The following is a 26733-nucleotide window of genomic DNA, read 5'->3' as shown; positions in this document are numbered from 1 at the left end:
GCCGCCGCCGTCTGTGCTGCCCCGCCCTCGGCCCCGCCGCTGGCTCTGTTCCTCACGCTGCAGCCCCCGCCGTAGCCGCCGCGGAGCCCACTGCCACCCCTTCTGAGGTAGGCGCAGCGGAGAGGGGCCAGGCCTCTGACTGCGCCCCGAGTCGCGGGCCGGTCCGTGGGGAGTTGGGGGAGGAGATGGGATGCGGTGCGGGTGAGGGCGAGGGGCCCAGAGCCGGGCCGGGGCAGGGAACGGGAGCGGCCCGCCAGGGCCTGGCGGGTCAGCGGCTGGCAGAGCAGGCCGCGCGGGGCGGGCGGGCGGCGAGCAGGCCCGGGCTGGGGAGCGGGTGGCCGGACATCCGGAGGCGCCTGCGGCTGGGGACCAAAGCCCGCGGGGACCTTCGGGCGGAAGGGCACGGGCCGCCGCGTGGAGGCCCAGCCCGCCGCAGGTCTAGGTGACCTTCCTTGGAGGCGACCTCTGGCCCTCGATCCCGCCAGCGCGGGTCGGGCAGGGACCCGCCCGCCACCTAAGCTCGCGGGGCTGGGCTCACGGACCTGTGCGGGCCACGCTGTCGCCTCGGGGATGAGCTCATGTGACGACCGTGGTCCCGCGGCCCCGGCCCTGCACGCCCTGTCGGGTCCACGCCGGGAGAAGCTGGCTCCCGGCACTGTCTGCGCCTGCCAGCACCTTCCGGGCGGAATGGGAGGCTGACAGTCGACTTAGGCCGCAGGGACCAGGGCCGGAGCTGGGGGCTGGGCAGAAGGTTAGGCCTTGGAAAAAGAGGTCCCGCGGGTAGTGATGTGGCCTTCTTGGCCTTAGGAGGGATTCCTGCCTGATTCGGTTGCTCATTCATTCACCAAATGCAGCGGTGCCTTCACGAAACTGCTTCTGAGCCCTTTGGATTTGAGGCACGCAGCATTAGTGATTTGTCCAAGGTCACACAGCCAGGAAGATACTAAGCCTCTGTTTTTTCATCTGTAGAACAGGAGCAATCATACCTCTCCTTCAATGGGTTTTTGGGAAGAATAAAATGAGTTGATTAACTTCAAACATTCAGAACAGTGCCTGGTAGGGAGAAGGTCTGGGCAGAAACCTTGACACCCTTGAGGCTTTTAGGGGAGGATCTAGCCCATCCCCTGCAGACTATTTTGCTCCACGTGGTGCTCTGAAAAGGGTTCAATAAAGGTGGCCTCTGTTATTTTAAACATTATTATTAAGCATTTGTGTGCCAGGCATTGAGTAACTTTCAGGGTAATTTAAAAAACCTTTAAGTTTACAGACAGACAAGGTCAGGCTGGAGCAGAAAGTTGAATGTGGGTTCAGACCTGGGCTAAGCCTGGGCCTGTTCCACCTGAGGAACAGCCCCTGGACCAGCCTCCCCTCTCCAGAGGAGATAGGGAAATGAACACCTCCTTTGCCTAATGTGCTGTAGGCAAGGGCAGGGCAGACTGCCCAGGGTCTGCCTTCTTTCCACCCCAGCTCTGGACTGAGTTCCTACAGGGTCAGACTTAAGCCTTATACAACTTTGTTTTCAGTGCGTGGGGTGGTGCCACCTGGAAATACTAGGTACTTGAGAGGGTCTGTGGGGGTGAATGTACTCTTGCTGACAGAAGGATAGTTTTCACCATTCCAGCATGTGGCTTATAGTAGGTGCTCATTGAGTATTTGTGGGATTATTGAATGGGTGTATGTAGTGGCTGCAGGCCCAGACCATAGTCCCTTGATCTTGGACATCCTTTTTGAGGGATACACGTCTTATTCACTTCAGAAAATAGCCTTGCCTAGCAGAGAGTCACAAATAAATAAAGGGCTACAACGCTGTGTACAGCCCTAGAACAGTGAGAGGCAGAACTGTTTCCTAATTTGACATAATTGCTTTGAACATGTTATCCTCATTCTGTGACTTTCCAAGTCCTTTGGGAAACTTCAACGTTGAACTGGTGTTTCTGGGCTTGCGGGGCTGGGGGTGACTCTGATGAAGGGGATTCTCCTAAAGCCCTTGGGCCTGGTGCCTCTTCCCTCTCGGATGGTGAGGGGGGTCAATGGCTTCTACTGGAGTTGTCATGAATAAAGTGCTTGAGCCTGGGTATGGGGGGCTACTCTCAGTCAATTAGTTTATTTCTGCTATTCTATAGGAGGGGCTGTTTGTAGACAAACGGGCTCAGGGGGACCATATAGTGAGGATTTGCCTTTGGGCCTCTGGCCCCACTGGACAATAGACACACGTGGACAACCACCTCCAAGCTGGTGGTCATGGGGAACATTCACCACCACCTTTACCGGTAAGGTGCTCCCAAAATCCATTTTGCCCTTGATGGGATTTCTCAAGGTGTGACATCTTTGGTAAGAGAGAGGCATGTATGGCTGAGAGCCAGCCCAAGGCTGCAGGCAGCCCCTCAGAGTGCTCAGGGGCTCCCCTCTGGTTGCCACTGAGGAAAGGTGATCAGGTGATCAGCTGGGCGGGCCTGGGCACAATCCTCCATTTCACTGCCTGCTCTCAGGGGGGTGAGGGTAAGTGAGAATCTTAGCCCTTTACCCAGAACTCTGCTGGAAAGAGTCCTGGAGAGCAGATTGAGCTCATATAACACAGCTCTGACATGAGCCATAGGGTCTAGTTACAGGCCAAGTTACTTTCTTGTTCCTCAGTTTCTCCACTATAAGTGTGATCGTCATCATTACAGTCATTCTTTATTGAGGGCCTGCCCAGCACTCTCCTGGCTGGTTGACATATGTATTATGATGTTGAATCTACTGTCCTCCAAGCCCTGGGAGAGAGGTACTGTTGTTTCCATTTCACGGGTCAGGAGACGTGAACACAGAGTGGTGAGGTAACCATCCCAAGGTCACACAGCTCAGCAGGAACGGGGTTGGGATTCAGGGCCTGGACTGGCTAGCTCCAGTGCTGATGCTTTCACACTGCAGTTGCCACTCCAAGGGGCCACTGTGAGGAGCTAATAGATTTGAGTGCCTTTTGAAAGGTAGAACTTGCTATTCAGAGCGGCACTGTTACCCTTTTACACTGACCAGAGGGAACATGTGCATGGCTGGGTGTAGTCTAGCTGTCAGTGGACAGCAGTCAGTGGAGTTACCCTGTTTGTTGCGAGGACAGTGGCACAGGGTGTTTATCAGGAGAAGGATCAGTTTTCCGTGGGATGAGGTAGGAGGCATTCTTCCAGGACCTGGCTGGACAATATTCAGCTGAACAATACCTCATTATGGTTGGGGAGAACTCTGGACCCTGTGGTTCAGGGTGACCTTTCGGCAACCTGCACAGCAGGTACAATTACGATAAGAAATATATAAAATGAAAATCTGTAATAAGTTCTCTCTGTGTTTGTTACATACTTACTGGGTACCAGCCACTGTACTAAGTGCTTTGTATTGGCAATCTCATTCAGTCCTCAGAATGATGCTGAGTCAGGGACTCTTTTCCTGTACTGTAACTGAAGAAAAATGAGGGGCAGATAGGTTGTGACTTGCCCAAGATCTCATAACAAGAGAGTGGTGGAATAGGATTGGAACTCAGGTCTGCTGGACTCCCGAGTCTACCTGCCTTCAAGCACTGTCTATTTTATCTCCACTGGGTCAAGCCAGGCAGCGAGCAGGAGCCCTAGGTGCACCTGGGATCCAGACCTTGGCATGATGCCTGCCAGCCCTGGTCTTCTCTTGATGGGTGGGTGGGCAGGCAGGGTGTCCCCAAGTCAGCTGCATTCGCTTGAGGCTTGTGGAAGGCTGTGACGGTGGTGGCCCACCTCCCAGGGTGTTTTAAAATAGAAGCAATACCTGGAAAGCCTAGCTGCCCTGTGTGAGACATTCATGGAGGGGTGTGGGAGGACAGATGCACTGAGAGGACAGACCTACCAGAGTCTGGAGTGGATCTGGAGGGGCAAACAAAGAATATCCAGAATAATGGATTGTGGTTACACTACCACTTATTGAGCCCAGGTATTGGCTTTGCCAGCATCCTGGAGATTCAACCAGGGCCATTCTCCTGGGCTGCCACTTCTGGTGAGAAAGTGTGGGGTAGGGGTGTAGGGAGGCTCCTGATGGCGTTGGCCTCACATACTGGCTTTCAGAGCAGCTCTGGCCTCCTGCTGGCGAAGTTGCTTTTCCTGGTCCCCAGAGTTAGGAGTAGTTGCTTTTGCTCTAATCCCTGGCTGGTCTGATGCCCCTCTTATAGGCTGGCCCAGTTCTGCCCTGACAGACTGCCTAGAATGGTGTTAGAAATAGTAGAGCCAAAGGCTTTCCTACAGTTCTCCCTTCCTGAGGGGAAGCCGGGATGGTGATGGTGAAGGCGATGATTGCTGTGTTGGTTGGGGTCCTTGCAGGAGTCAGATGTACACTCCCATGGGTTAATTAAAGAAAGCGTGATGAAGGGATCATTTGCAAAGGTGTGGGCAGAGTGTGGGGAACCTGACAAGGGGTGTGGGCCCCTGGGTCCTTTAGAACAGGAGGGGGTCCTTTGGCAGGAGCTGTGGCGTTGAGTAGAAGAAAGTCACTGCCCACCTGAGGACCAACAGGGAGGCAGCCTGGGGGATGAATACCCCAATTGCACTCTCCTATCTTCTGCTGGTGCCCCCTATTTGCTGATCCAACCCATAGCCCACTGAAAACAGTCCATAATGATCAGCTCTTGGGGCATGGAGCAGGACGAAGGAGGAAGGTGGATCTGGAGGGGCAAACAAAGAATACCCAGATTAATGGATTGTGTTTACACTACCATTTATTGAGTACTCACTGTGTGTCAGACATTTCTGCATGCTCTATCTATTTTCCTTACTTAATCCTTGCAGCAACAGTGGTAGCAAGGCACTATTGTTAGCCCCATTTTATAGATGAGCAAAATGAGACCCTAGGAGTATAAGTGGCTTATCCAAAGTCACACAGCTAGAACCTCTGCCAGGCTCATAGCCCCTTCCATTCATCACTGTGCCCTGCTACCTGGGTACTCAGATGGGTGGAGAAATGCCATGGCAGGGTGGCTCTTGGTGTTTAGGTCCTAGCCCAGTTATACCCTTGCCATTAAAAATGTTGTCTGTTGACTCACTGGGTGTTCCCTGTGTTCAGAAAACTTTTCCTCTCAACTGTTCCTGACTGAGCCGTTTGGACCCATGGCCACCCTGCTCTCTGTATCAGCCATTGCAATGGTTGTTGGCTTTCTGAGAGCACCAGGGCTCCCCTGCCTGGATCCTTCTGAGGGAGCTTCTGCAGAGAAAAGAACATGCTTCAAAGTGGGGGTTCTGGGGGGTGCTTGGTGCGGGGAGCCAGCCCACTCTTCTCAGTGGCATCTGAGGGCTGCCCTGCCTGTGCGATAGGCAGTGAAAGACTGAGAGGGAGGAAGGAGGCTTTTGAAAAAGTGCCTCAGGCGACTCTCATGCACACTGAAGTTAGGGAGCTCTGCCCTACTGCTACCTTCTGGGCAGGGTGGCCAAAGCCATCAATGGTCACCTGAGGGTGGAGTGTGCCCCCCACAGGCCTTACCTGTTAACCCTGCCACCTCGGTGTGATTTCAATCTGTCCTTGGAACCAGTATAGACACTTTGATGGTTTTCCCTTCTGACACCTCTGCTGCAGTAGCCTTTTGGAATGTGACTTGTGGCATCATGAATGCAGCGTGGCTTAATTTTGAACACATTCGTTAGGTTTTTAAATTTTCTGTCCTTAGTTTAAAAAAAAATTATCAAGTACACAAACAACTTAAGTGATTAAGTAGAATCAAAAATGAAAATCCTATTTTAACTTCACTCCTTTCCTAAACCCCCTTTCCTTTCTAAAAGCAGCTCCAAGGCAGCCACAGTTTACAGGTTAGCTCATGTCCTTCCCTTTCACATGCTTTTCCATCCATTCACAAATGTGGAACATATAAAGATGCATATGTAAAATGGTATTCCTCCAATCACATGGAATTATACATTTTCTGTGGCTTGCTCTTTTCATTGAATTATTATCATAGGTAGCTTTCTATGCCACCACGTAGAAATCCACCTCATTCTGTTTGATTACCACATGGTATTCCTTAGTTTGCAGGCACCTTAATTTTTATTCATTTGTTTCCCTATTGGTGAACATTTAGGCTGCTTCTGGGTTTTGTGTTTAAAAATAACCCTGCAGTGAGCATCCTCCTGTATACATCTTTGGGTGCCTTGGGTGCCACTGTGAGTGTGTTCCTAGCAGTAGAATTGCCGCTAGAGTTACTGCGTGTTCACTTAGGCACTGCCCACCGATGGGCTCCTCAGGGGCTGTATTGTACTTAGTATTCCTACTTGGGGAGAATGGGAGTGATCATTTTCCATGCCAACAGTAGATGTTGTCATTTACATTTTTGCGAATCCATTGGTTGAGTGAGCTGCCCAAACACAGATGTGTCAGACTTTCTAATGTGGCTCTCTGAGGCCCTTTTAATAAAGTTCATGCTTGGTTCTGATGTCAGAAGTGGCAGTACTCTCTTCTGAAGGCGCTTGGTTGGTCTCCTCAGCTTGAGTTCAGCTCTCCTTAGGCCATTGTGGTGGTGGGGCATGCTAGTTGTGCCTCTCCCCCCCATCCCTGGTGGTGCCGCAGTTTCCCTGTAGAGGGAGCTCCTGCCTACTGGTTACATTGTCATTTACTTAGTCCCTATTGTCGGATACTAAGTTTCCTTTTTTTTCCTACTGTAAAAATAATTTGATGCTCAGTGCGCATTTACTCATTAAACAGACAGTGCTGTCAGAATACCCTGCTTCATGCTCAGCCTCTAGAAGCTGAGTTTCTTCTTTTTTTTTCCTTTTTTATTGAGGTAACATTGTGTTTCATGTATGCAGCCTCATATTTCTACTTTTGTGTGCACTACAGTGTGCTCACCACCAAAAATTTAGTTTCCATCCATCACTATATCAATCCCTTTACCCATTCCCACCCTCTCCCCTCCTTTTCCTTTCTGGTAACCACTATTCTGTTCTCCGTATCTATTTGTTTGTTTTGTTCATTTATTTTGTTTTTTGTTTTTTTATATTCCATATATGAGTGAAATCACAGGGAATTTGTCTTCTCCGTCTGATTTATTTCATTTAGCATAATACCCTCAAGGTCCATCCGTGTTGTCACAAGTGGCCAGATTTCATCTTTTTTTTTAATGGCTGAGTAGTATTCCAGTGTGTGTGTGTGTGTGTGTGCGCGCGTGCGCGCGCGCGCGCGCGTTCACATGCATTATCCAGTATTATCCATTCATTATCCACTCATTTGTTGGTGGTCTCTTAGGTTGTTTCCATTTTTTGGCTATTGTAAATAATGCTGTGACGAGCATAGGAGTTCACATGTCTTTGCGAATTAGTGTTTTCATATTCTTTAGATAAATACCCAGAAGTGGAACTGCTGGCTCATATGATAGTTCTAGTCTTAATTTTTTGAGGAATCTCCATACTGTTTTCCGTAGTGGCTATACTAGTTTATATTCTCACCAACAGCGTATGAGGGTTCCCTTTTCTGAAGACACGTGGGGTGGATGCTGCAGAGACAGATGGGGAGTGATTTGGAGCTGATTGAGGTGGCGGGAGGGGCCAGGACCAGGGTTCAGTCTCCAGGTCAGTGCAGTCAGGGTGTTAAGTGAGAAAGCAGAATGCTGAATTCTCTCCCCATCGAGTCCTGGCCTGAGAAAGCGTGGATGGCAGTCATTGTTCTTACATTAAAATTGTTTTTGAAGCAGGTGCTGAGAACTGTGCCGGGTGCTGTTTGCAGCTGTAGGAAAGCTGAGCTTCTCAGAGAGGCAGAGCTGCTTCAGTCCTGTCAGATAAGTGTAGCAGGAGGTGAGAGGTGGGGAAAGAGGAACACTCCATGAAAAGCAAAAGGGGAAGCTACAGCCACGCCGCCTTTGGTGAAGGGGAGTCAGTGTCTTGCGCCCCTTGGTGGGTGTTACCTCAGGGCCAGGAGTGGGTTTGGCTCCACTCAGATCGTGGCTCCTGTGCATCTTCCCTGCCAGCTGCTGCGCTGGGGATGCAAGGAGAGCCTGGCCTTATGTGAGCTCCCTCTGCCATCCCACCTCTCTTGTCCTTGCATGGTAATCTCCTCAGTGGCCACTTTAGGGTGATTTTTGCTGTGGGTGGAGTGTGTTTTGACAGGGGGCTTTGCTTTTGAGTTTTGGGGATTAGGGATAAGCAGGGGCATTTGGGGAGCATTAAATGATGAGTGTTCTGACTTTTTCCTGAGGGATGGACCAGTCCAGACGTGAAAGCCACGTGTGCTACATGTGGTGAGGCGGGTCCTGGAGCCAGGGGAGGGTACTCGGGAAGGCCCTGACCTCTGAGGTACAGGAGGTCTTAGCTGACCTGGAGATATTGCCACTGGAATGCTCTCCCTGTCACCTGGCTGGGGCTGAGTTTGGGGCCCAGCTGGGAAGGGGACAGCACTGAAGAGGGGTGTTCTGTCCACTGATAACGGTTAGCAATTGTGTGTGTGTGGAGAATGTTCTGGGCCCTTTGCTGAGTTGTTTTGCACATTTCCTTGGAGCTCTGTTACCTCAGCCTTCAGTCCAGGGTTGTTTCATTGCTTCTCCTGGGAGGGGCCCAGGCCCATCTGTGGCTGGGGCGTGTGCCTAAGGCAGAGGGTATTGCTGGAGGACCTGGTGGATGGTTTCCTGGTTTGTCCCTGGGGTGGGTGTGCCTATGGGGTTCATTTGGGGTGGAAGGGGAGAGGGGAGAAAGCCTTGAAAGAGCCAGGGGGAGCAGCCTGAAATGGGTCTTCCACCGTGTTCTTTATGCCCTCATTCCTAATGGGGACTGAGTTGCCCATGGTTCCAGCCTGATCATGTGTGAGAAATACAATAACAACAGCAACAAAAATAGGATCGCGTAAACAGCTTACTGGGCTGCTCCTCTCTGCTCTGACACAAAAGGGAGCTGGGACAGAATTAGCAAAACCTCTGAAAAAAGTAAAATAGGACCAGGACCACAGTTTTATAATTTTAAATTATGCAAGTTTATAGTTTTTTAACATTATACTCATTGGTTTTTTGGACTCCCTGCAATGTCTTTGAAGTTGAGGCTTTGGTCAGGATACAACTTCCAGTTGTGATATTGTTCCCCTGAGATCACTTGCACCACTTTTCATTGAGTTCCCATTTAACCAGGAATATGCCATGTGGGTGTCAATTTGTGTGAGTACATTTATATGTGATTTTAGGTGAGGTGTATGCCGTTTGGTAATTTAGGTATACTGTATTTAAAATGGATGGAACCATCCTCGGGTTAATTGAATTTCTGGCTAATTGAGGCTAACAATTTTGGAGATGGAGAAGATGCAGAAGATGGTGCTTTCTCGCATTCCCCTCTCCTCCTGGGTGGAGCACAGAGTGTGTGCCGTCCGGATTAGGGTTTTAATTCTGTGTACATAATGTGTCCGTGCAGAGCCTCCCAGAAGCGCAGTGTGGTCCTTAGGGCAAGGACTGTTTGAAGTTCTTGCCTTCCTTGAACAGCGAGGTGTTTAATAAATGCTTGTTGACTGACTTAGTGATGTGTGTCAATCCCAAGTAGTACTTTGATAGTTGGTTTTAAAAGTAAAGTCACATTGAAGCTCAATAGATGTTTATTTGAATTAAATTTGGGGGGGATGTGGTTGCATTTCCTTCCATGTGAAGAATTGCCTAGTTAGGTAGGTAGGTTTTACTGTTTTCTCTAGGAGGAATATGATACTCTAAAAGTGGGCTCCCGTAGAATGCAAAAGTTTTGTGAAAAATTGGGTCCATTCTGACACATAGTAGGTACTCCGTAAATATTTGTTGAATGAATGAAATCAGAACTGTATAGAAAATACGTTGCCATGAAAAGCTCTGATTTCTCTTCAGTGTATTTAATGTCCTAGCAGTCGATATTTTGTAAGAAGATATGTTTTATTGGCAAGAGTCCTGCAGTTCAGTAAAGTAGCTGGCTTATGGGACTGTGTCTTTGCCAATGAATTCATTTAGCAAATATTGACTGACTCCTACCATATTCTGGGCCTGTGCTCAGTCCTGGGGATGCCTAGGAGAAGAGGTCCAAAGTCAGGCTGGTCTGCTGTCAATAAAAACTTACTGGGTGTTTCTAGCTCTGGCCACAGAAAGAAGCAGGAGATAGCACAAGCTTCTTTGTCCACACCTGTGGGAATAAGGTACCTGGAACTCAGTGCTGATGATTTTTATTGGTGGAAAACTAATATCCATAATTACCAATGTATTTATTCTGGTGGTTCTTTTATTATAGCAGAAGATGGCTGTGCCTCCCACGTATGCTGATCTTGGCAAATCTGCCAGGGATGTCTTTACCAAGGGCTATGGTGAGTGTTGCGTGGAGTGGCCTTTCAGCTCAGAAACTGGGTTGGCGTGTTTGGTATTTTACCCATTACAGTTTGAGAGACTTGGGTCAGTCAGCTCTCAGAAACTTCATGTCAGGGAAAAAAGATAAGCCTTCTGTGGCTAGTGAAGCAGTTTTGGTTGTGCACCCAGTACGGGTAGGCTTGTGAATTACTGCAGACAAGTGGACATTCTTGTTTCCTCTCCTAGGCGGGAGCAGGTCTGTGGATGCTGCTGCAGTGGAGTGTGGCTTCTAAATTTAGAGCTCTTCTTTAGGCATGTGCTCACGCTGTCATGCACCCTTTTCTCAGACTCCACTGGGAGTGCAGGTGGGGCCTGTGTCTGTTCTGCCTGCCACTGTTCCATGGCAGCCGGGCTCCACACACAGAGAGGCAGGCACAGGGGAGACCGGTACCCTCTGCACTCATCTCATTTTTAAACAACCTAAGGGAGGCAGAGATGCTGCTCTTGAGTTAGTTATTTAACCTATTAACAGTTACCATGTTCTTTCTTTAGGGTTTGGCTTAATAAAACTTGATTTGAAAACAAAATCTGAGAATGGACTGGTAAGTTGTCTGCCTATATGGAGCATGGGTATTTATTGTAGATCAATAAATAATAAATAACTTCCGTCTGGGTGGCAAACAAAGGGACTTTTCTGATTGTGGCAGCTTGTGGTTGCCACATTCATTGCATCCTCTGTGGCATGGGTGGTCCAGGGGAACCATGTGACTAGGTCCCCACTTCAGCAGCTGTTAATACTTATAGGAATATGGGGCAGGTCTCAATTTTATTTTTCCTCATGTTTCTTATTTCAAAATTGACCTGTGTTCCACACCACATAATTATTGAAAAAAACCCCCAAATCTTAGTAATTCCTTTTAGATTGTGAATTGTTGGAAGGAGGAAGTTTTGGGTAGAATTACTGCAATGTCAGCTTTAGCTCAAAGCTTTTTCTCTGTACGAGCCTGGAGGTAGGACAGAAGGAGAATTGCCTTCCTGTCCAGACTAAAGAGTTCCAGGGGAGGAAGGAAGCTTTCTCCTGATAAAGAATTCCCTGAAAGATTCCTTTAATTAGCAGACTGCATCTGTACTTCAAATATCTAACTGAATTATAGAAGGAGCTTTTGCACCCACGCATTCAGGGTCTCACCTCTTACATAAAGGAAAGTACAGTGCATTTCGGGGTGGAGCAATGCAGAATGAAATGCTGGCATGCAGGCTGTGACTCTCTTCTTTAAAGGAATTTACAAGCTCAGGTTCAGCCAACACCGAGACCACCAAAGTGACGGGCAGTCTGGAAACCAAGTACAGATGGACCGAATATGGTCTGACGTTTACGGAGAAATGGAACACTGACAACACACTAGGCACGGAGATTACTGTGGAAGATCAGGTAATGGTCACTTGTGAAAAGACACAGTTTTATTAAGTGACATTGGCCGCCTGTCTTGTGACTAAACCTGTTGGTGAATTTCTTTTCTGTTCAGCTTGCACATGGCCTGAAGCTGACCTTCGATTCATCCTTCTCACCAAACACTGGGTAAGAATATCATCTGTTTTCTCCATAAGGACCTTTAGTGGTGTCTTATAGTAAGATTTAAGATTCATTCTGTGCTGTTTGTTATTGTTCTCCTGGCCTCAGCTGTGGAGGCTGCAGGATTTCTGGTCCAGTAATGCTCCATTCCATGTGAGTGAGGCTGCTCACAATGAAAGTGGCCAAGGCTCTAGGGCAGGAGGCAGTGTTTGGAAGCAAGGGCTTTTGGTCACTGTTGCCAGCCCCATTTTTCATGCTGGAGGGCCTCTTCCCTAGCTTCCTACTTAGGGACACTGAGAGTGTGTGGGCTTAATTGCAAGGTGGCTCCTGAGACTGCACTTCCTGCTTTAGGCCCTCCAGCCACAGACAGATTAGGCTTGCTGGTTATTGGGCACCTCAGGAGGCAAGAGGGCATGTTGATCTGCCTCAGCTCCTGGTGCTTTTCAAAGTGGCTAGAGGGAATCAGTCTCTTCTAGAACACACTCTTGTTTTTTTCCATTCAGAGCAGTGGGTCTCCTAGGCCTGGGAAAGTTGTTCTGCACACAGATGACAAGGCCAAGGGCATGTATTGAATTTCATTTCATAGTTTTTTTAGTTTTTAAAAATTGTGGGGCCTTCCCTGGCAGTCAGTCCAGTGGTTAAAACTCCACGCTCCCACTGCAGGGGGCACTGGTTCAATCCCTGGTTGGGGAAGATCCTGCATGCTGTGTGGTGCAGCCAAAAATAAAATTTGTGGTAAAATACACATAAAATTTACCATCTCAACCATCTTTAAGTCTTTATTTTTCATGACTCTGACACTTTCAAAGATGATTGGCCAATTATTTTGTAGAATCCTTTGATTTGGATTTGTCTGATGTTTTCTCATGGTTAAACTCAGGTTATTTATTTATTTATTTATTATTATTTTTTTTTGCGGTACGCGGGCCTCTCACTGTTATGGCCTCTCCCCTTGCGGAGCACAGGCTCCGGACGCGCAGGCTCAGCGGCCATGGCTCACGGGCCCAGCCGCTCCACGGCATGTGGGATCTTCCCAGACCGGGGCACGAACCTGTGTCCCCTGCATTGGCAGGCGGACTCTCAACCACTGCACCACCAGGGAAGCCCAGGTTATTTATTTTTGATAGCTATAGATAGGATGTTGTGTTCTGTCCATCTTGGTGCATGACATCAGGGGATATATATCAATGTGCCTCATTACTGGTGACGTTACTTTGGTCACTTGATTAAAGTGACGTTTGCCAGATTTCTCTTTAAAGTTACTTTTTTTCTCTTTATAATTAACAAGTATCTTGTGGGGAGATGCTTTGAGACCATGCAAATATTCTAATTTTTATACTTTGACTCACAAATATTAGCATCCATTGGTGATTCTTGCCTGCAACAACTGTGTTTGGCAAATGGTGAATTTCTTTCTTTTTAATTTATTTTTTTATATGTTATTTATTTATTTTTGGCCGTGTTGGGTCTTTGTTGCTGCACGCAGGCTTTCTCTAGTTGCAACGAGTCGGGGGGCTTATTGAGGTGGCTTCTCTTGTTGCAGAGCATGGGCTCTAGGTGCGTGGGCTTCAGTAGTTGCAGCACGTGGCCTTCAGTAGTTGTGGCACGCAGGCTCCGTAGTTGTGGATCACGGGCTCTAGAGTGCAGGCTCAGTAGTTGTGGTGCACAGGCTTAGTTGCTCTGTGGCATGTGGGATCTTCCTGGACCAGGGCTCGAACCCATGTGCGCTGCCTTGGCAGGTGGATTGTTAACCTCCGCGCCACCAGGGAAGTCCCCCAAATGGTGAATTTCTATTCCCATCATTCCTTCTACATTTATTAATTGGGATTTTACTGAAAGGAAGAGCTCTTTCTTCTCCACCTTTTATTTATTTGATCAGTTATCTGTATCAGTACGGATTCTTGGACATTTATTTTATTCTATGGATTGTAATCCATTACTATATTTTGTTACTCATATTGTCCCAGATATGGCCATTGGGAGCCTTCAAGTTGACATCCTGTGTGCTTTTGACAAGCCCGTGTCATTTTTTTGGAGCACTTCTTCAGAAAGTGTACTTGTTCTTCCCTAGCCTGCTATCAGCTATTTCTCTGAGGAGCCTTTGTTCCTTTTATTGAAGAATGGTGTTTAGAAACTAAGACTGTGGACACAAGATGTACTCATTGCTACTGGGTATTTGAGGAAAGTTTTGATGGCTCGATGGAGATTGGAAATGAAAGCTGACTTTCCTAAGTGTCTGAGGGGTACAGCCTGGGAAAGTATCCTGGCTTCCTTTAAGGAGCTAAGTATATACCACATTTGGATGAAGCTGCAGACAGACCTCATCAGGGGACTGGCACCCGCACTGAGTACTTACCATAGATAAAGCCAGCTTGTTAACCACAGATTAAGGGTATACCTCTCTCAGGTGCTGTCAAATTAGCACTATTATTTAAATAGCTTTAAAAAATCCCAATAATATTTGAAAGAGGAAAAGCTCCAAAGGCATAGAATGCTGCCTTAGAGCCACGCCTGGAGAGAAACCTAGTCACTGCCCCACCAGTGCCCATTCCCTGGGGACCTGGTGCCTCTGGCCAGAATCCAGTGGGGTGGCATGTGGAGGCACTGTGTAACTGTCCAGTGTGGCTTGTGCACACCACTGGTCAGAGGCCCTGGTACAGGTGTCACATTTTGTGTCAGCAGCAGCATTTTACCCAGTGGTTAAAAGATGCCTGATTTTTACATGTCTTGATTTCCTCTTCTTTCTAAATGTCAGCCTCTGAGCAACTGTTTTTTTCATCAATCATCCTACCCTGCTTGGTGCCAACTGGATACTTGGTCATAACCCAGGTTTCTTCCTCTAAAGAGCCGGCAGACCAAAATAGGTTTATTTTAAGTTTTTCTTATTGAGAGTTAGTTTGATTGTCACTCCTTTCCTTCAAAGCTTGCAAAAATGCACAGAAGCAACTTGAACAGAAGTTGTAAGTTTCATTGTCACTAGGGAAGGGTGTTAACTTTATTTTCACCTATGACCTCTGAAATTCTGACTCATTGGAACTTGGAGTGTTTAATCTTTAAATTTTTTATTATGGAAAATTTCAAACATGCGAACAAATACAGAAAAGTATATTATACCTTCATCATGTTCTCATCACCCAGCTTTAATAATTATCAACCCATGGCCAATCATGTTTTATTTATACATCCATAATCAACCCCTCCCACCTCAGGTTATTTTGAAGTAAATAACAGATATCACATACTTTCATCTGTATATATTTTCATATGTATCTTTAAATAAGTTTCCTTTTAAAAAAAAGTATAACCACAGTATATCACATTGTGAAAATTAATCATAACTTCTTAATATTGTCAAGCCTAGTCTCTTCAAATTTACATGATTTCATGAAAATTTTTTAGAGAATCAAAAATTGTCCATGCAAGGGCTTCCCTGGTGGCACAGTGGTTGAGAGTCCGCCTGCCGATGCAGGGGACACAGGTTCGTGCCCCGGTCTGGGAGGATCCGATCCCACGTGCCGTGGAGCGGCTGGGCCTGTGAGCCGTGGCTGCTGAGCCTGCGCGTCCAGCGCCTGTGCTCCGCAATGGGAGAGGCCACAACAGTGAGAGGCCGACGTATTGCCAAAAAAAAAAAAAAAAAAATTGTCCATGCAATATTGTAAAAATTGGTTCATATGGCTCCTAAATCTTAGTTTTTAGGTTCTTCTTCTGTTTTTTTTCCCCTTGCAATTTATTTGTTAAAACTAGATCATTTGTCTTCTAGAATTATATATAGAGTAAATTTTGCTGTTTGCATTCTGTGGTGTTGTTTGACTTGTTCCCCTGTCCCCCACATTTCCTGTGAATTGTTAAGTCTAGAGGCTTCATCACATTTAGATTCCGTTTTGGGGGGTGCTGAAATCTGCTTCCATAGGGATGCACACAGAAGGCCTGGTTTTCTCTTTGTATGTTAGTGCCGTTCATGATCTACTCATAAGGGGTTACAAATTGGTGATAATTCCACCTTTATCTTTCTTTCTTCATTTTTTAGCTGGAATATTTCTATAAAGAGAAACTTATCAAATCTTTGGTTATTTTGAGATATAGTTAGTATAGGAAAGGTGGGATACATGTTTGATTCCTTTTTTATTTACTCTTTTCAAAATAACAAATTGATTCTCTAGTCTCTAAAGATGACCAATGTGTGTGTGTCTTGAGTGTCATTATGAGTTCATAGATTTAAACATTTGATATGCTTCAGTCGCTGCTGATATTATTCTTGATGCTTATATTGTCTCATATTTGAAGCCTTTGGGAGCCTGTTTTATTTTTAAAAATATATTTACATATTTATTTGGCTGCGCTGGGTCTTAGTTGCAGCACGCGGGATCTTTTAGTTGCGGCGTGCGGGATCTTTTAGTTGCGGCATGCAGGCTCTTAGTTGTGGCATGTGGGATCTAGTTCCCTGAACAGGGATCGAACCTGGGCCCCCTGCATTGGGAGCATGGAGTCTTAACTGCTGGACCACCAGGGAAATCCCTGTGGGAGCCTCTTCATCTTAGCTCTCAGGTCCTTTTGCCCCAGCCTCAAAGTCTTTGATAGCTTTGATAGATGCTTCAAGCTCATCTTGCACCTTTCCTGCCCCAACCTGTAATCTGCAATTTTCTGAGGAGTGCTGGTTCCTTTTAGGAGGGAATGGTATTTAGGGCCCCCAGTTTGGGTGCTGGGGATGAAGCTTTAATCTCAGTGTGAATGAAGGTGGGCTGGACAGGGCTATGTGGTCCTTGAACCTTGAAGCATATCTGGTTTCTCCTGTGGTCTCTGCTGAGAATGTTTCTTGCTGTGGAAGATGTCCATTTTGCAGTTGAATGACAGAAACAATCAGGTGAAAATAGTCTAAATTTTATTTGATAGATGTGATCTTGCCTCTAATGCTGACTTTTGGTAAAAGTCACTGTGATAATATATTTGCAGGTGACATGACTCACCTGCCTTTCCTGAGAAATGCTAGGTCTTGAGTAATAGTCAAGGGAGGCACTATCTGGCCGTATACACAAATCTGGGATCAGCAGACCAGACCTGGGATCTTGTCCAGTCCACCAGGGCTTCCTGGCCCCCTATGACTGCAGGGCCCTAGGTTCTACCTCACTATCCATTTCTCTGAAATATATACTCATTGGGATCTCATGGATACTGAATTAAAAGCTGTCTAACTGTTGTATTTACTTAGAAGGGAATTAGTATATGTTTCTTTACTAAGTGAGCCACAAAGTAAGAAGATGACCATCTAATTAAAAGCTGCTGTTTAGATAGCTGCCTTCATGACAGATGTATCTTTTCCACAGACTTGGAAAATAGCAAAGATGCATCTGTTTCATAATTACATGGTGGTGCTCTGTGTAATGAATGCCTGTGTAGGTCACTATATTAAGCACAGGGAGAGGATAGTAAAAATTACTTAGCACTTCTTTTTCCAGCTTTTCTTGCCTGTGTTCTCGCTTCATTATGGTGGTGTTTCTTCATTATTCTGGAATCCAGTTGAAGAGAGGTTGTGTTCTGCCCATTGTGGCACAAGAAGTGCTTAAGGGAGTTGCTTAAGGGAGATCTGGGGCCCTGACTTTGCCTTCCTACCCTTCTATTCAAACGGGGATTATTATATTTTTAAATTTGTGTCTCTTGGCATACTTGTTGCAAGATGAGTTAGCTTCTGATTTTAATACAATTTCTTTTCCTCCAGGAAAAAGAATGCTAAAATCAAGACAGGGTACAAGCGGGAACATATCAACCTGGGCTGTGACGTGGATTTCGACATTGCCGGGCCTTCCATCCGGGGTGCTCTGGTGCTGGGTTACGAGGGCTGGCTGGCTGGCTACCAGATGAATTTTGAGACTGCAAAGTCTCGAGTGACCCAGAGCAACTTTGCAGTTGGCTACAAGACTGATGAGTTCCAGCTTCACACTAATGTGTAAGTGTATGTGAGTGTGTGCAGTCGGGGGACTGTTTACCATGATTTTTTTCTAAGCTCAATTTTTAATCACTGGGAAGTGAGTTTGTTGAAATCAGATGAGCCAAATGGCCTGCTAGTATTGTTCTTGTTTCCCACCTACCCGTTTCCTGAAGTGATGTAGGTTCTTCGTATTTTGTGAACAGTAAATGTTGTCCCTGGTACACACAGAATGGCTGATCATTTACGGCAAGAGCATGACGTCAGCCCACAGGAGTGTCCTTTCCCTGCAGCTTTATGGACATTGGAGGGCCTTTCATTTTAGTTAACAAAATGGGGGTGGGGAGGTGTAGCTCTCTTTCTCTGTATACTGCCTGAGGACCAGCTTGCTGTGCTTTAATGAAATGTAGGCATGGGAGCCAAATTAGGAGTTGATTATCTCAGTTAAATAGTGAGTGTCTTCTCTGCATGGCAGAACATTTAAAAGTTTATTAACTGGACAGTATCATGAAGGGAAGAGGAAATTACAGGGTAGGTTAGAGAGAGCCCTTTGTAATCAAACTTGAGGGTTGAAGCAGAGTGCTGATTTAGATTTAAGGGAAACAGATTTCATCCATGAAATCTCTGTAGACATGAAGAACTAATGCATGGTACAAGTTGGGTACAAATTTACCAGATTTCTCTCTTTCCACTAGAGGTCACTAAAGAAGTGACTTAAAATTTAGAGACAAGTAAATGGTATTTGGGTCTAAACTAGTAACATTTCCATAATAAAAAATTTTGAGGAATTTTTATAATTAATAAATATAATACATTAATATAATAATTAATAAAATTTGAGTCTTTTAAAATTTAAAAAAATCACAAGAAAACTATGGAGATGGACAGCCCAGTGGTTGGGGGAGGGTAACAGGGAGGGTGTCACTTTGAAGGGGTGGCACAGGGGAGTTTGGTAGTGGGACTGTTCTGTATCCTGGCTACACGAGTCTGTATTAAAATTCATAGAAATGTATACTGAAAAAGGTCAAAGAAGATATGTAAATTTAAAAAAGGTAACATGCAAAAAAGCCATAGGAAAAATATGACATGCATAGAAATGTTTTTTAATTGAGAATTTTGGCTGACATGGAAAGTGCTTCCTTGGTTTGGAATTGGGAACTTGCACCAGTTCCAGGAAGAGCAATGACTTTTAGCTGTTTTACTTACCTGAGTTTCAAGATTTTTAATAAGTGGACATGGTTTATTTTTGGAACTGGTATGGAAACAGCTGACACAGCTAATATGGGTTGCCCTGGTCTTTCAGAGGCCCAGGTGTGTAACAGGTGTTCTGTGTGCTTCATGTAGATGGCTTTTATTTTAAAATTAATTAATTAATTAATTAATTAAGTTTTGACTGCGTTGGGTCTTTGTTGCTGTGCGCGGGCTTTCTCTAGTTGCAGCAAGCGGGGGCTACTCTTCGTTGCGGTGCGTGGGCTTCTCATTGCAGTGGCTTCTCTTGTGGCGGAGCATGGGCTCTAGGCACGTGGGCTTCAGTAGTTGTGGTGCATGAGCTTCAGTAGTTGTGGCATGTGGGCTCCGGTAGTTGTGGCTCACGGGCTCTGGAGCGCAGGCTCAGTAGTTGTGGTGCATGGGCTTAGTTGCTCCGCGGCATGTGGGATCTTCCTGGACCAGGGCTCAAACCTGTGTCCCCTGCATTGGCAGGTGGATTCTTAACCACTGCGCCACCAGGAAGCCCTAGATGATTTTTGTTTGTTTGTTTGTTTTTTTGCGGTACTCCAGCCTCTCACTGTTGTGGCCTCTCCCGTTGCGGAGCACAGGTTCCGGACGCGCAGGCTCAGTGGCCATGGCTCATGGGCCCAGCCACTCCGCGGCATGTGGGATCTTCCCGGGCCGGGGCACGGACCCGTATCCCCTGCATCGGCAGGCAGACTCTCAACCACTGTGCCACCAGGGAAGCCCCCTAGATGATTTTTTTTACAATGAGTTCCTTTATGGTTTTAAGAGTTCAGTACAGGAAGGCAGTGTTGCTGGTTTTAGAATGTATTGAAAAATCTAATGTTTAAACACATTTAAGCCCAAGGAAATTTCCCCATTTGGGTTAAAGTCTATTATTTTTGACAAGCTGCTGTTTTGTAGCATGCTCAGACTTTCTGAAGAAGTCAGGATTCTCTGTGAATCAGGTGGTGTCTATGCTCTTCCTGTACTTTCTGGAAGCACAGTGTCTGTCTGGCTGAATTTCAGGGGAAAACTTAAGAATTTGGAATGTATTTAATGAGCATCTACTTTAGGGAGAGTGTATTAGTGAAGAGCAGAGTTTGCAATGAAACAGCAACAATTTATTCATGGGTTAGTGAGTTCTAAGCTCTTTGCTGGATTCCAAAGCTTATGGGACCTGCCTTAATAGTTTCCAGTGCTATTTCCACTGGAGACACCCAAAATGATGAGGCAGAACTTTGACATTGTATTTTTTTTTAATTTCTTTATTTTTTTTGTTTATTTTTGGCTGCGTTGGATCTTCATTGCTGCACGCTGTCTTTCTCTAGTTGCGGTGAGCGGGGGCTACCCTGTGCGCATGCTTCTTATTGCGGTGGCTTCTCTTTGTTGTGGTACGCATGCTTCTTATTGCGGTGGCTTCTCTTGTTGTGGAGCACAGGCTCTAGGCGCGTGGGCTTCAGTAGTTGTGGCACACGGGCTCAGTAGTTGTGGCTCGTGGGCTCTAGAGTGCAGGCTCAGTAGTTGTGGCGCATGGGCTTAGTTGCTCCGCGGCATGTGGGATCTTCCTGGACCAGGGCTCGAACCCATGTCCCCTGCATTGGCAGGTGGATTCTTAAACACTGCGCCACTAGGGAAGTCCCCTGATGTTGTATTTTTATGTTAAAAATGTTAGGGTGGGGAAGGGGATATTCCCAGAGGCTGCGGTCAATACGGTGTGTTAGGAAGAGAGGAAGGAGTTTGGCTTGCTGGGTTTCATTCCATTTTTGAAAGACAGACACATTTTGTAATGTAGCAGGTTGCTCCTTTTCAAATCTCACCAGGACCATAGATGTTGCAGCATGGGCCAATAGTAATGCATAGGCCAACAAGTCTGAATAATAGGTTAAGCTCTCTTGTAATTGCTGTTCCTCCTAGGGCCTGGGTCAGTTCTGGCTGTGCATCCTCAGCAGTGGATGCAGCTGCTGGTGCTAAGGGTTGTAAGCTGCCTTCTGAGGAACATGAGTGGCCCAGACTTTCTTGCCATTTCTGGCTTTGTTCTCTCTTTCCATTTTTATAATAGAGCGTTTATAAAAGTAATAACCTTAGCAGCAGAAGAAAGAAATCACTCAGAATCCAGAATCCCAGTGCCCTAGTTACTGCTTTTATTTTAAAGATTAATGTAGAAGCAAACTTCAAGTTCCATGCAGCCTGAGTAGTTGGCTGAGCTGCCTCTGGGTGTTCCCAATGATGGCTGAGATAGTCTTTCCCTTCCTCTGAACCTTCCTGACCCTGGTGTCTGTGCCATTCCTATCAGGCTTGCCGTAATTTGGTGCCTGTTTTGTGATCAGTTGAGTCCATTTACAACATGCTTGTCCTCTGTTAGACTTGGTCAGCTCTGCCCAGCTCAGGTCGCCTTCCTGGGCTGCTTGACGTCTGTGCTGTGCTTATTTGCAGAAATGATGGGACAGAGTTTGGTGGCTCCATTTATCAGAAGGTGAATAAGAAGTTGGAGACTGCTGTTAATCTGGCCTGGACAGCAGGAAACAGTAACACTCGCTTCGGAATAGCAGCCAAGTACCAGATCGACCCTGACGCCTGCTTCTCGGTGGGTACTTGTGGAATCATGTATCTCTGAGACCTTACCCTGACCCTTGGTGTGGAATCCTTTTGGATTGATGGAGTTCCATGCTTTGGCTAGAGATTTTCTGTGAACTCTGTGAAAGGGTTCACAATGAGTAAAACGAGGAAAAATGAGTAAAACGATCATAGTAATAGTATTTACTATGGCTGCCAGGCACTGTATGGAGACCATTATATGCGGATTACTGTATTTAATTCTTATACAACCCATTTGAGATAGGTGCCTTTTTTTTTTTTTTTTTAATTATCCCATCCATGTTTTCACAAATGAGGAACTGAAAGCTTAGAGTGGTTGAGTAACTTGCCCAAGGGCAGGCAGGTGGTAAGTGCTGGGGTTTGTGTTTGACCCAGACTGCCTTGCTATGGAGCCTCCTTCTCTAACCAGTCCCTGGTCCATGCTGCAGACTGTAAAGGGGGTTACCTTGAACCTGAAGGTTTTAAATGTTCCTTTCCCCCTCAGTTTTCATTCTCTTGCCCAGCTCCTGTACTGCATATTAAGAAATCAGGCCCTGGCATTGGGTGGTTAGTATCTTATCTTGCAGACCCTGTAGCATAGCTAATGGACCCTTGCGTTGCTGCACAGTTTTTGCATTAAATCTTGTTGAGCTCATCTCTGTTGCCACAGGGCACTGCCGGCTGTATCCTTTTTGGGGTGGAATGAGGAAACCTCATGTTGCAGGATGGTTTCTGGGCTGACTTGTGTAATGTACAGACAGCCTATTTTAAGTCTTCTGAAATAGGAACTGAATTTGGCTTCCTAATGTTAGGCACTTTAAAACAAAGGAAAAGGGGCCTTATTATTTGGAGGGCATGGGCAAAATGGAACATCTAGATGGGGCACTGACTGCCTGGAGGCCTACCTTCCTGTTTTCTCCTGTGGGAGATGCTGGGTCTAAAAACAGCATGTGAGCAGGAAAACACACACCCTGGTGGCTCTAGCTTTCGCCAGGTGTTCTCACAGCTTGAGCTTGCCCTGCTCCTGACCTCTCCTTATTTCCCCAGAAAGGGGCCAGGGAGAGGCCCAGATTTCCCTACAACTCAGGCAGAAGAATAAGGGCAAAATTATTATCGACTCAACTGCTTTATTCCTTAATTATTAATCAGCATTCAGTAAGTGCTGAGATTTAAGTGATTGTCTAGGTTATTGTTTTGCTCCAAAAATTCAGGCTTGTCAGTGCCAAATTTTTTTTGATTTTTGCTTCTCTTTTTCATGAAGAAAAAATTCGAACAATGTTCTGCCATTTAAAAAATGCTTTAAAACCCCATCTGACATTTGGTCTGTTTTTCTTTATCCCAGCAAATACAAGAAAGTTTTTTATGTCTCTGGCCATAAATGAAGGTGTCCTCACCTGTTAATAACTTAAAAATACAGACCTACTATGTATAAATGGAATTGGGCACACATACTGTAAGGAATCAAATGTAAATAATAACTTTCTTTTACTTGAAAATTGTGTTGTCTCTTTGCATTACCCTTCTGAGACCTAGTTCCTAAATTTGATATATTTCATATTGAATTTAATGAATCCTATAAACAAAGTGGTCATGAAAAAAGAGAATTTGATACTGAAGTCCAGAGTTGGTTGACTAAAAAGCTCTTATTCAGTTTGGAGACAGAAATGTGAAGTACTTAACATTTTCACTCTCTTATCTTTTCCTTGACTAGGCTAAAGTGAACAACTCCAGCCTGATAGGGTTAGGATATACTCAGACCCTAAAGCCAGGTATGTGTTGGTTGTGTGAAATTAGTTCTTTGTCTTAAAAAAGATGTGGTGCTGGTTTGCTGCTTTATGTTATTGCTTATAAAATGACTGTGTAGTACATTGTAAATGAGTGTATACCAAGTTTTATAGTTGATTGTTTGTAAAGGAGTGCAGAGTCATTATAAAATGGTTGGCGAATAGGAGAAGTAGTAAGTAGGAGAAAAAAGGCCAAGGCTAACATGTATTACATTTTTGGTTATTTCCTTCCATTCTTTTTCCCAGTGTGTGCCTAATGCTTGATACTTATTTCCAGCAGGTTCTTAAAACCAGCCTGTAAGTCATCCCCATTGTAAAACTGGTTTGTAGGTGTCCTCTGCACAGTTAGCTAGGCCAGTCCATAGTATGTTACAGCTACAGGAAATAATACCACCTTGGGGTTAGTTTGGTCAGACTGGGGCTTTGAACCCTGGAAATCTAAGGTTACATGATGGCAGAATCAAGCTATTCTAGAGAAAATAGCATTTAGTCGTGTGTGTGTGTGTTTGCATTTGTGTGCATGCTGTGATTGGGAGTGTAAGACCGTGGAGTCTGATTCATGGTTGGGGTTTCATTTCAAGGGGCTTTTGCTAAAGAAGTTTTCTGCACGGATTTTGTAGCGGGGATGATGAGAGGATGAAGGAAAGTGGATTTGGGTGAGCTATGGAGTAATCATTATTGTTGCACAAGCTCATCCTCGGCTACCCAGTCATTAGTCGGATGGCGCTGAGTAACAGGGATCGAAGGGCCTGTGGTTTTGCCCCTGCTGATCACACTCACCTGGAACAGGTTCTGAATCTGGTGTGGTGTCACCAGTGTGCTTCAGCCATCCTCCATTTGCTAACCTTTCTTCTCTTTTCTTTCCTCCCTCTCTCCCTTCCTCTCCCTGACTTCTCCCCCTGCAGGTATCAAACTGACACTGTCAGCTCTGCTGGATGGCAAGAATGTCAACGCTGGTGGCCACAAGCTTGGTCTAGGACTGGAGTTTCAAGCATAAATGGATACTGTACAATCGTTTAATTTTAAACTATTTTGCAGCATAGCTACCTTCAGAATTTAGTGTCCCTTTTAATGTTGTATGTCTGGGATGCAAGTATTGCTAAATATCATGTTAGACTTCCAGGTTAAAGATGATTCAGCTTTAGGGTGTTACCCTTTCAGAGGTACAGAAGAAACCCAATTCAAAAAAGGTCCTTTCAGCTGTAGACTTGAGGGGGAGCTTGCTGGCCCCTCTAGAGATGTCAGGTTTCTTTTTTACCTAGAAATGGCTGCAAGTGGAAGTTGATAATTTGCAGGCACTTTGTAAATTTGTATTGAGTAAATGAATGAAATTGTGACTTCCTGAGAATTGAACTTTGGTTTCCTACCCTGATTGAGGAGAGGCTGTTTGATGGTGTATACAAACTCATCTGAAAGGGACTTTTTTAGGCAGGGACTTTTTCCACCCCAATCCATCACCTCTTTTACACCAAAAGTAGTCTGCAGGGCGTGGTAGCTGTTTCTTTTGTGCCATTTTGGGGTGGAGAAGGTGGATGTGATGAAGCCAATAATTCAGGACTTAACTGTGTTTTTTCCCATGTTGTGTTTTTTTGCCCTTGCACCAGAGTATGAAATAGCTTCTAAGAGCTCCAGCTGCAAGCTGGGAAGAGTCTCTGTGACTGTAATCACATGGTGACAACACTCAGAATCTAAATTGAACTTCTGTTGTATTCTCGCCACTCAGTTTATTTTTTAGTTTAATGGGTACATTTTAGAGTCTTCCATTTTGTGTGGAATTAGTTCCTCCCCTTCAAATGCTGTAATTAACATCACTTAAAATAAAACTTGAATAAAATATTGAAACCTTATCCTTCTTTTGTTGTCTTTATTAATAGAAGTGTAAATAAACAGGGCATATGTTTGGTCTTGTTCTTTGGCCCCTTGGTGTGGCTGTGTGTGTGTGTGTGTGTGTGTGTGTGTGTGTGATATTTTTAGTTTTCTATTGCTGCATAACAAATTACCACAAATTTAGTGGCTTAAAACAACAATTATTTCACAGGTCTGTCGGTCTGAAGTCCAAGCACCGGGTGCCTGGGCTTTCTTAAGTTTCTCACAATGCTGAAAGTAGGATGTCAGCCGGACTGTGTTCTCATCTGAAGTTTGGGGTCCTCTTCCAGGCTCATATGGTTGTGGCAGAATTCAGTTACCTTTAGTTGTAAGATAAGATATTTCCTTGCTGGCCATCAGCTAGGGGCCACTTTCAGCAAATAGAGGCCACCCGCATTCCTTGCCATGTGGTATCCTCCATCTTCAGAGCTGGAACAGAAAAATTTCACTGTCAAATCCTTCCCTACTTCAAATATCCTCCCCAAGAGCCCAAACACCTTTATAATTTTTATAAAATTTGTTTTTAAAATTAAGATATAATTGGCCTATAACATTATATTAGTTTCAGGTGTACAACATAATGATTTGATGTTTGTATATATTGTGAAATGATCACCATAATAAGCCCAGTTAACATCCATCACTGTACAGAATTGTTTTTTTCTTGGGATAAGAACTTTTAAGATCTACTCTCTTTCCAACTTTCAAATATATAACACAGTACAATTAATTATGGTCACCATGCTGTACATTACATCCCCATAACTTATTTATTTTATAAGCATTCCTGTCCTTTTAAGGACTCACCTGGTTAGGTCAGGTCCACTGAGGATAATCTCCCATTAAAGTCAACTGTCCACACATCATAACCTAATCACAGGAGTCATATCCCATCATATTCACAGATTCCTCCCACACTCAAGGGCAGGGGATCATATAAAGGCATGGGTCATTGGATATGGTTTCAGAATTCTGCCATATATATTTAAAAAAATAACTTACGGATTTCAAACGTTTACGAAGTATCAATAGAATAGTAACAACTCTGCATATACATTATCCAGCTTCATCAAATGTAGACTTTTTTTTTTTTTTTTTTGCGGTACACGGGCCTCTCACTGTTGTGGCCTCTCGCGTTGCGGAGCACAGGCTCCGGATGCGCAGGCTCAGCGGCCATGGCTCACGGGCCCAGCCGCTCCACGGCATGTGGGATCTTCCCGGACCAGGGCACGAACCCGTGTCCCCCGCATCGGCAGGCGGACTCTCAACCACTGCGCCACCAGGGAAGCCCTAGACATTTTTTTCTATTCAATGATAAATATTTTTAGGCAGAATTCCTTTTTATGGATGTTTGGAAGTGACAATTCCCAACAGGTATCAGATTTACTTCCAGCATTTTGTGTAACTGGTCACCCCAGACCTGTTGGCCTCAGTATTTGTTATACTGTCTTCATCAGGTTCATAAGGACCCGCAGCTATTTCAAAGTTCACTTTATTAAATGTGTCCAGAGATTTTGGTGCATAATGGTTGTTGGGTACATCCAGTCAGAAGCCA

General features: G+C 45.5%; 1 protein-coding gene across 2 annotated transcripts; it reads left to right on the top strand.

The window, feature by feature from the left end:
• On the top strand, window positions 1-25154 carry VDAC1 (voltage dependent anion channel 1). 2 transcript variants are annotated; one of them, XM_081230882.1, is made up of 9 exons: window positions 1-107; window positions 10194-10266; window positions 10799-10848; window positions 11526-11678; window positions 11773-11825; window positions 17533-17760; window positions 21388-21538; window positions 23240-23297; window positions 24218-25154. In XM_081230882.1, exons 2-9 carry the CDS (start codon window positions 10200-10202, stop codon window positions 24307-24309), a joined length of 852 nt encoding a protein of 283 aa, XP_081087008.1. In that variant the 5' UTR covers window positions 1-107; window positions 10194-10199; the 3' UTR covers window positions 24310-25154. The 2 variants fall into 2 exon arrangements, with proteins under 2 accessions (XP_081087008.1, XP_081087009.1); XM_081230883.1 differs by having other exon boundaries at window positions 18-107; window positions 10197-10266.
• The last annotated feature ends 1579 nt before the right edge of the window (window positions 25155-26733 follow it).

This window comes from Mesoplodon bidens, assembly GCF_964165515.1.
Source record: "Mesoplodon bidens genome assembly, chromosome: 4".
Classification (NCBI taxonomy): domain Eukaryota; kingdom Metazoa; phylum Chordata; class Mammalia; order Artiodactyla; family Ziphiidae; genus Mesoplodon; species Mesoplodon bidens.
The sequence above is the reverse complement of the archived record's forward strand: the minus strand, read 5'-3'. Positions and strand labels throughout refer to the sequence as shown.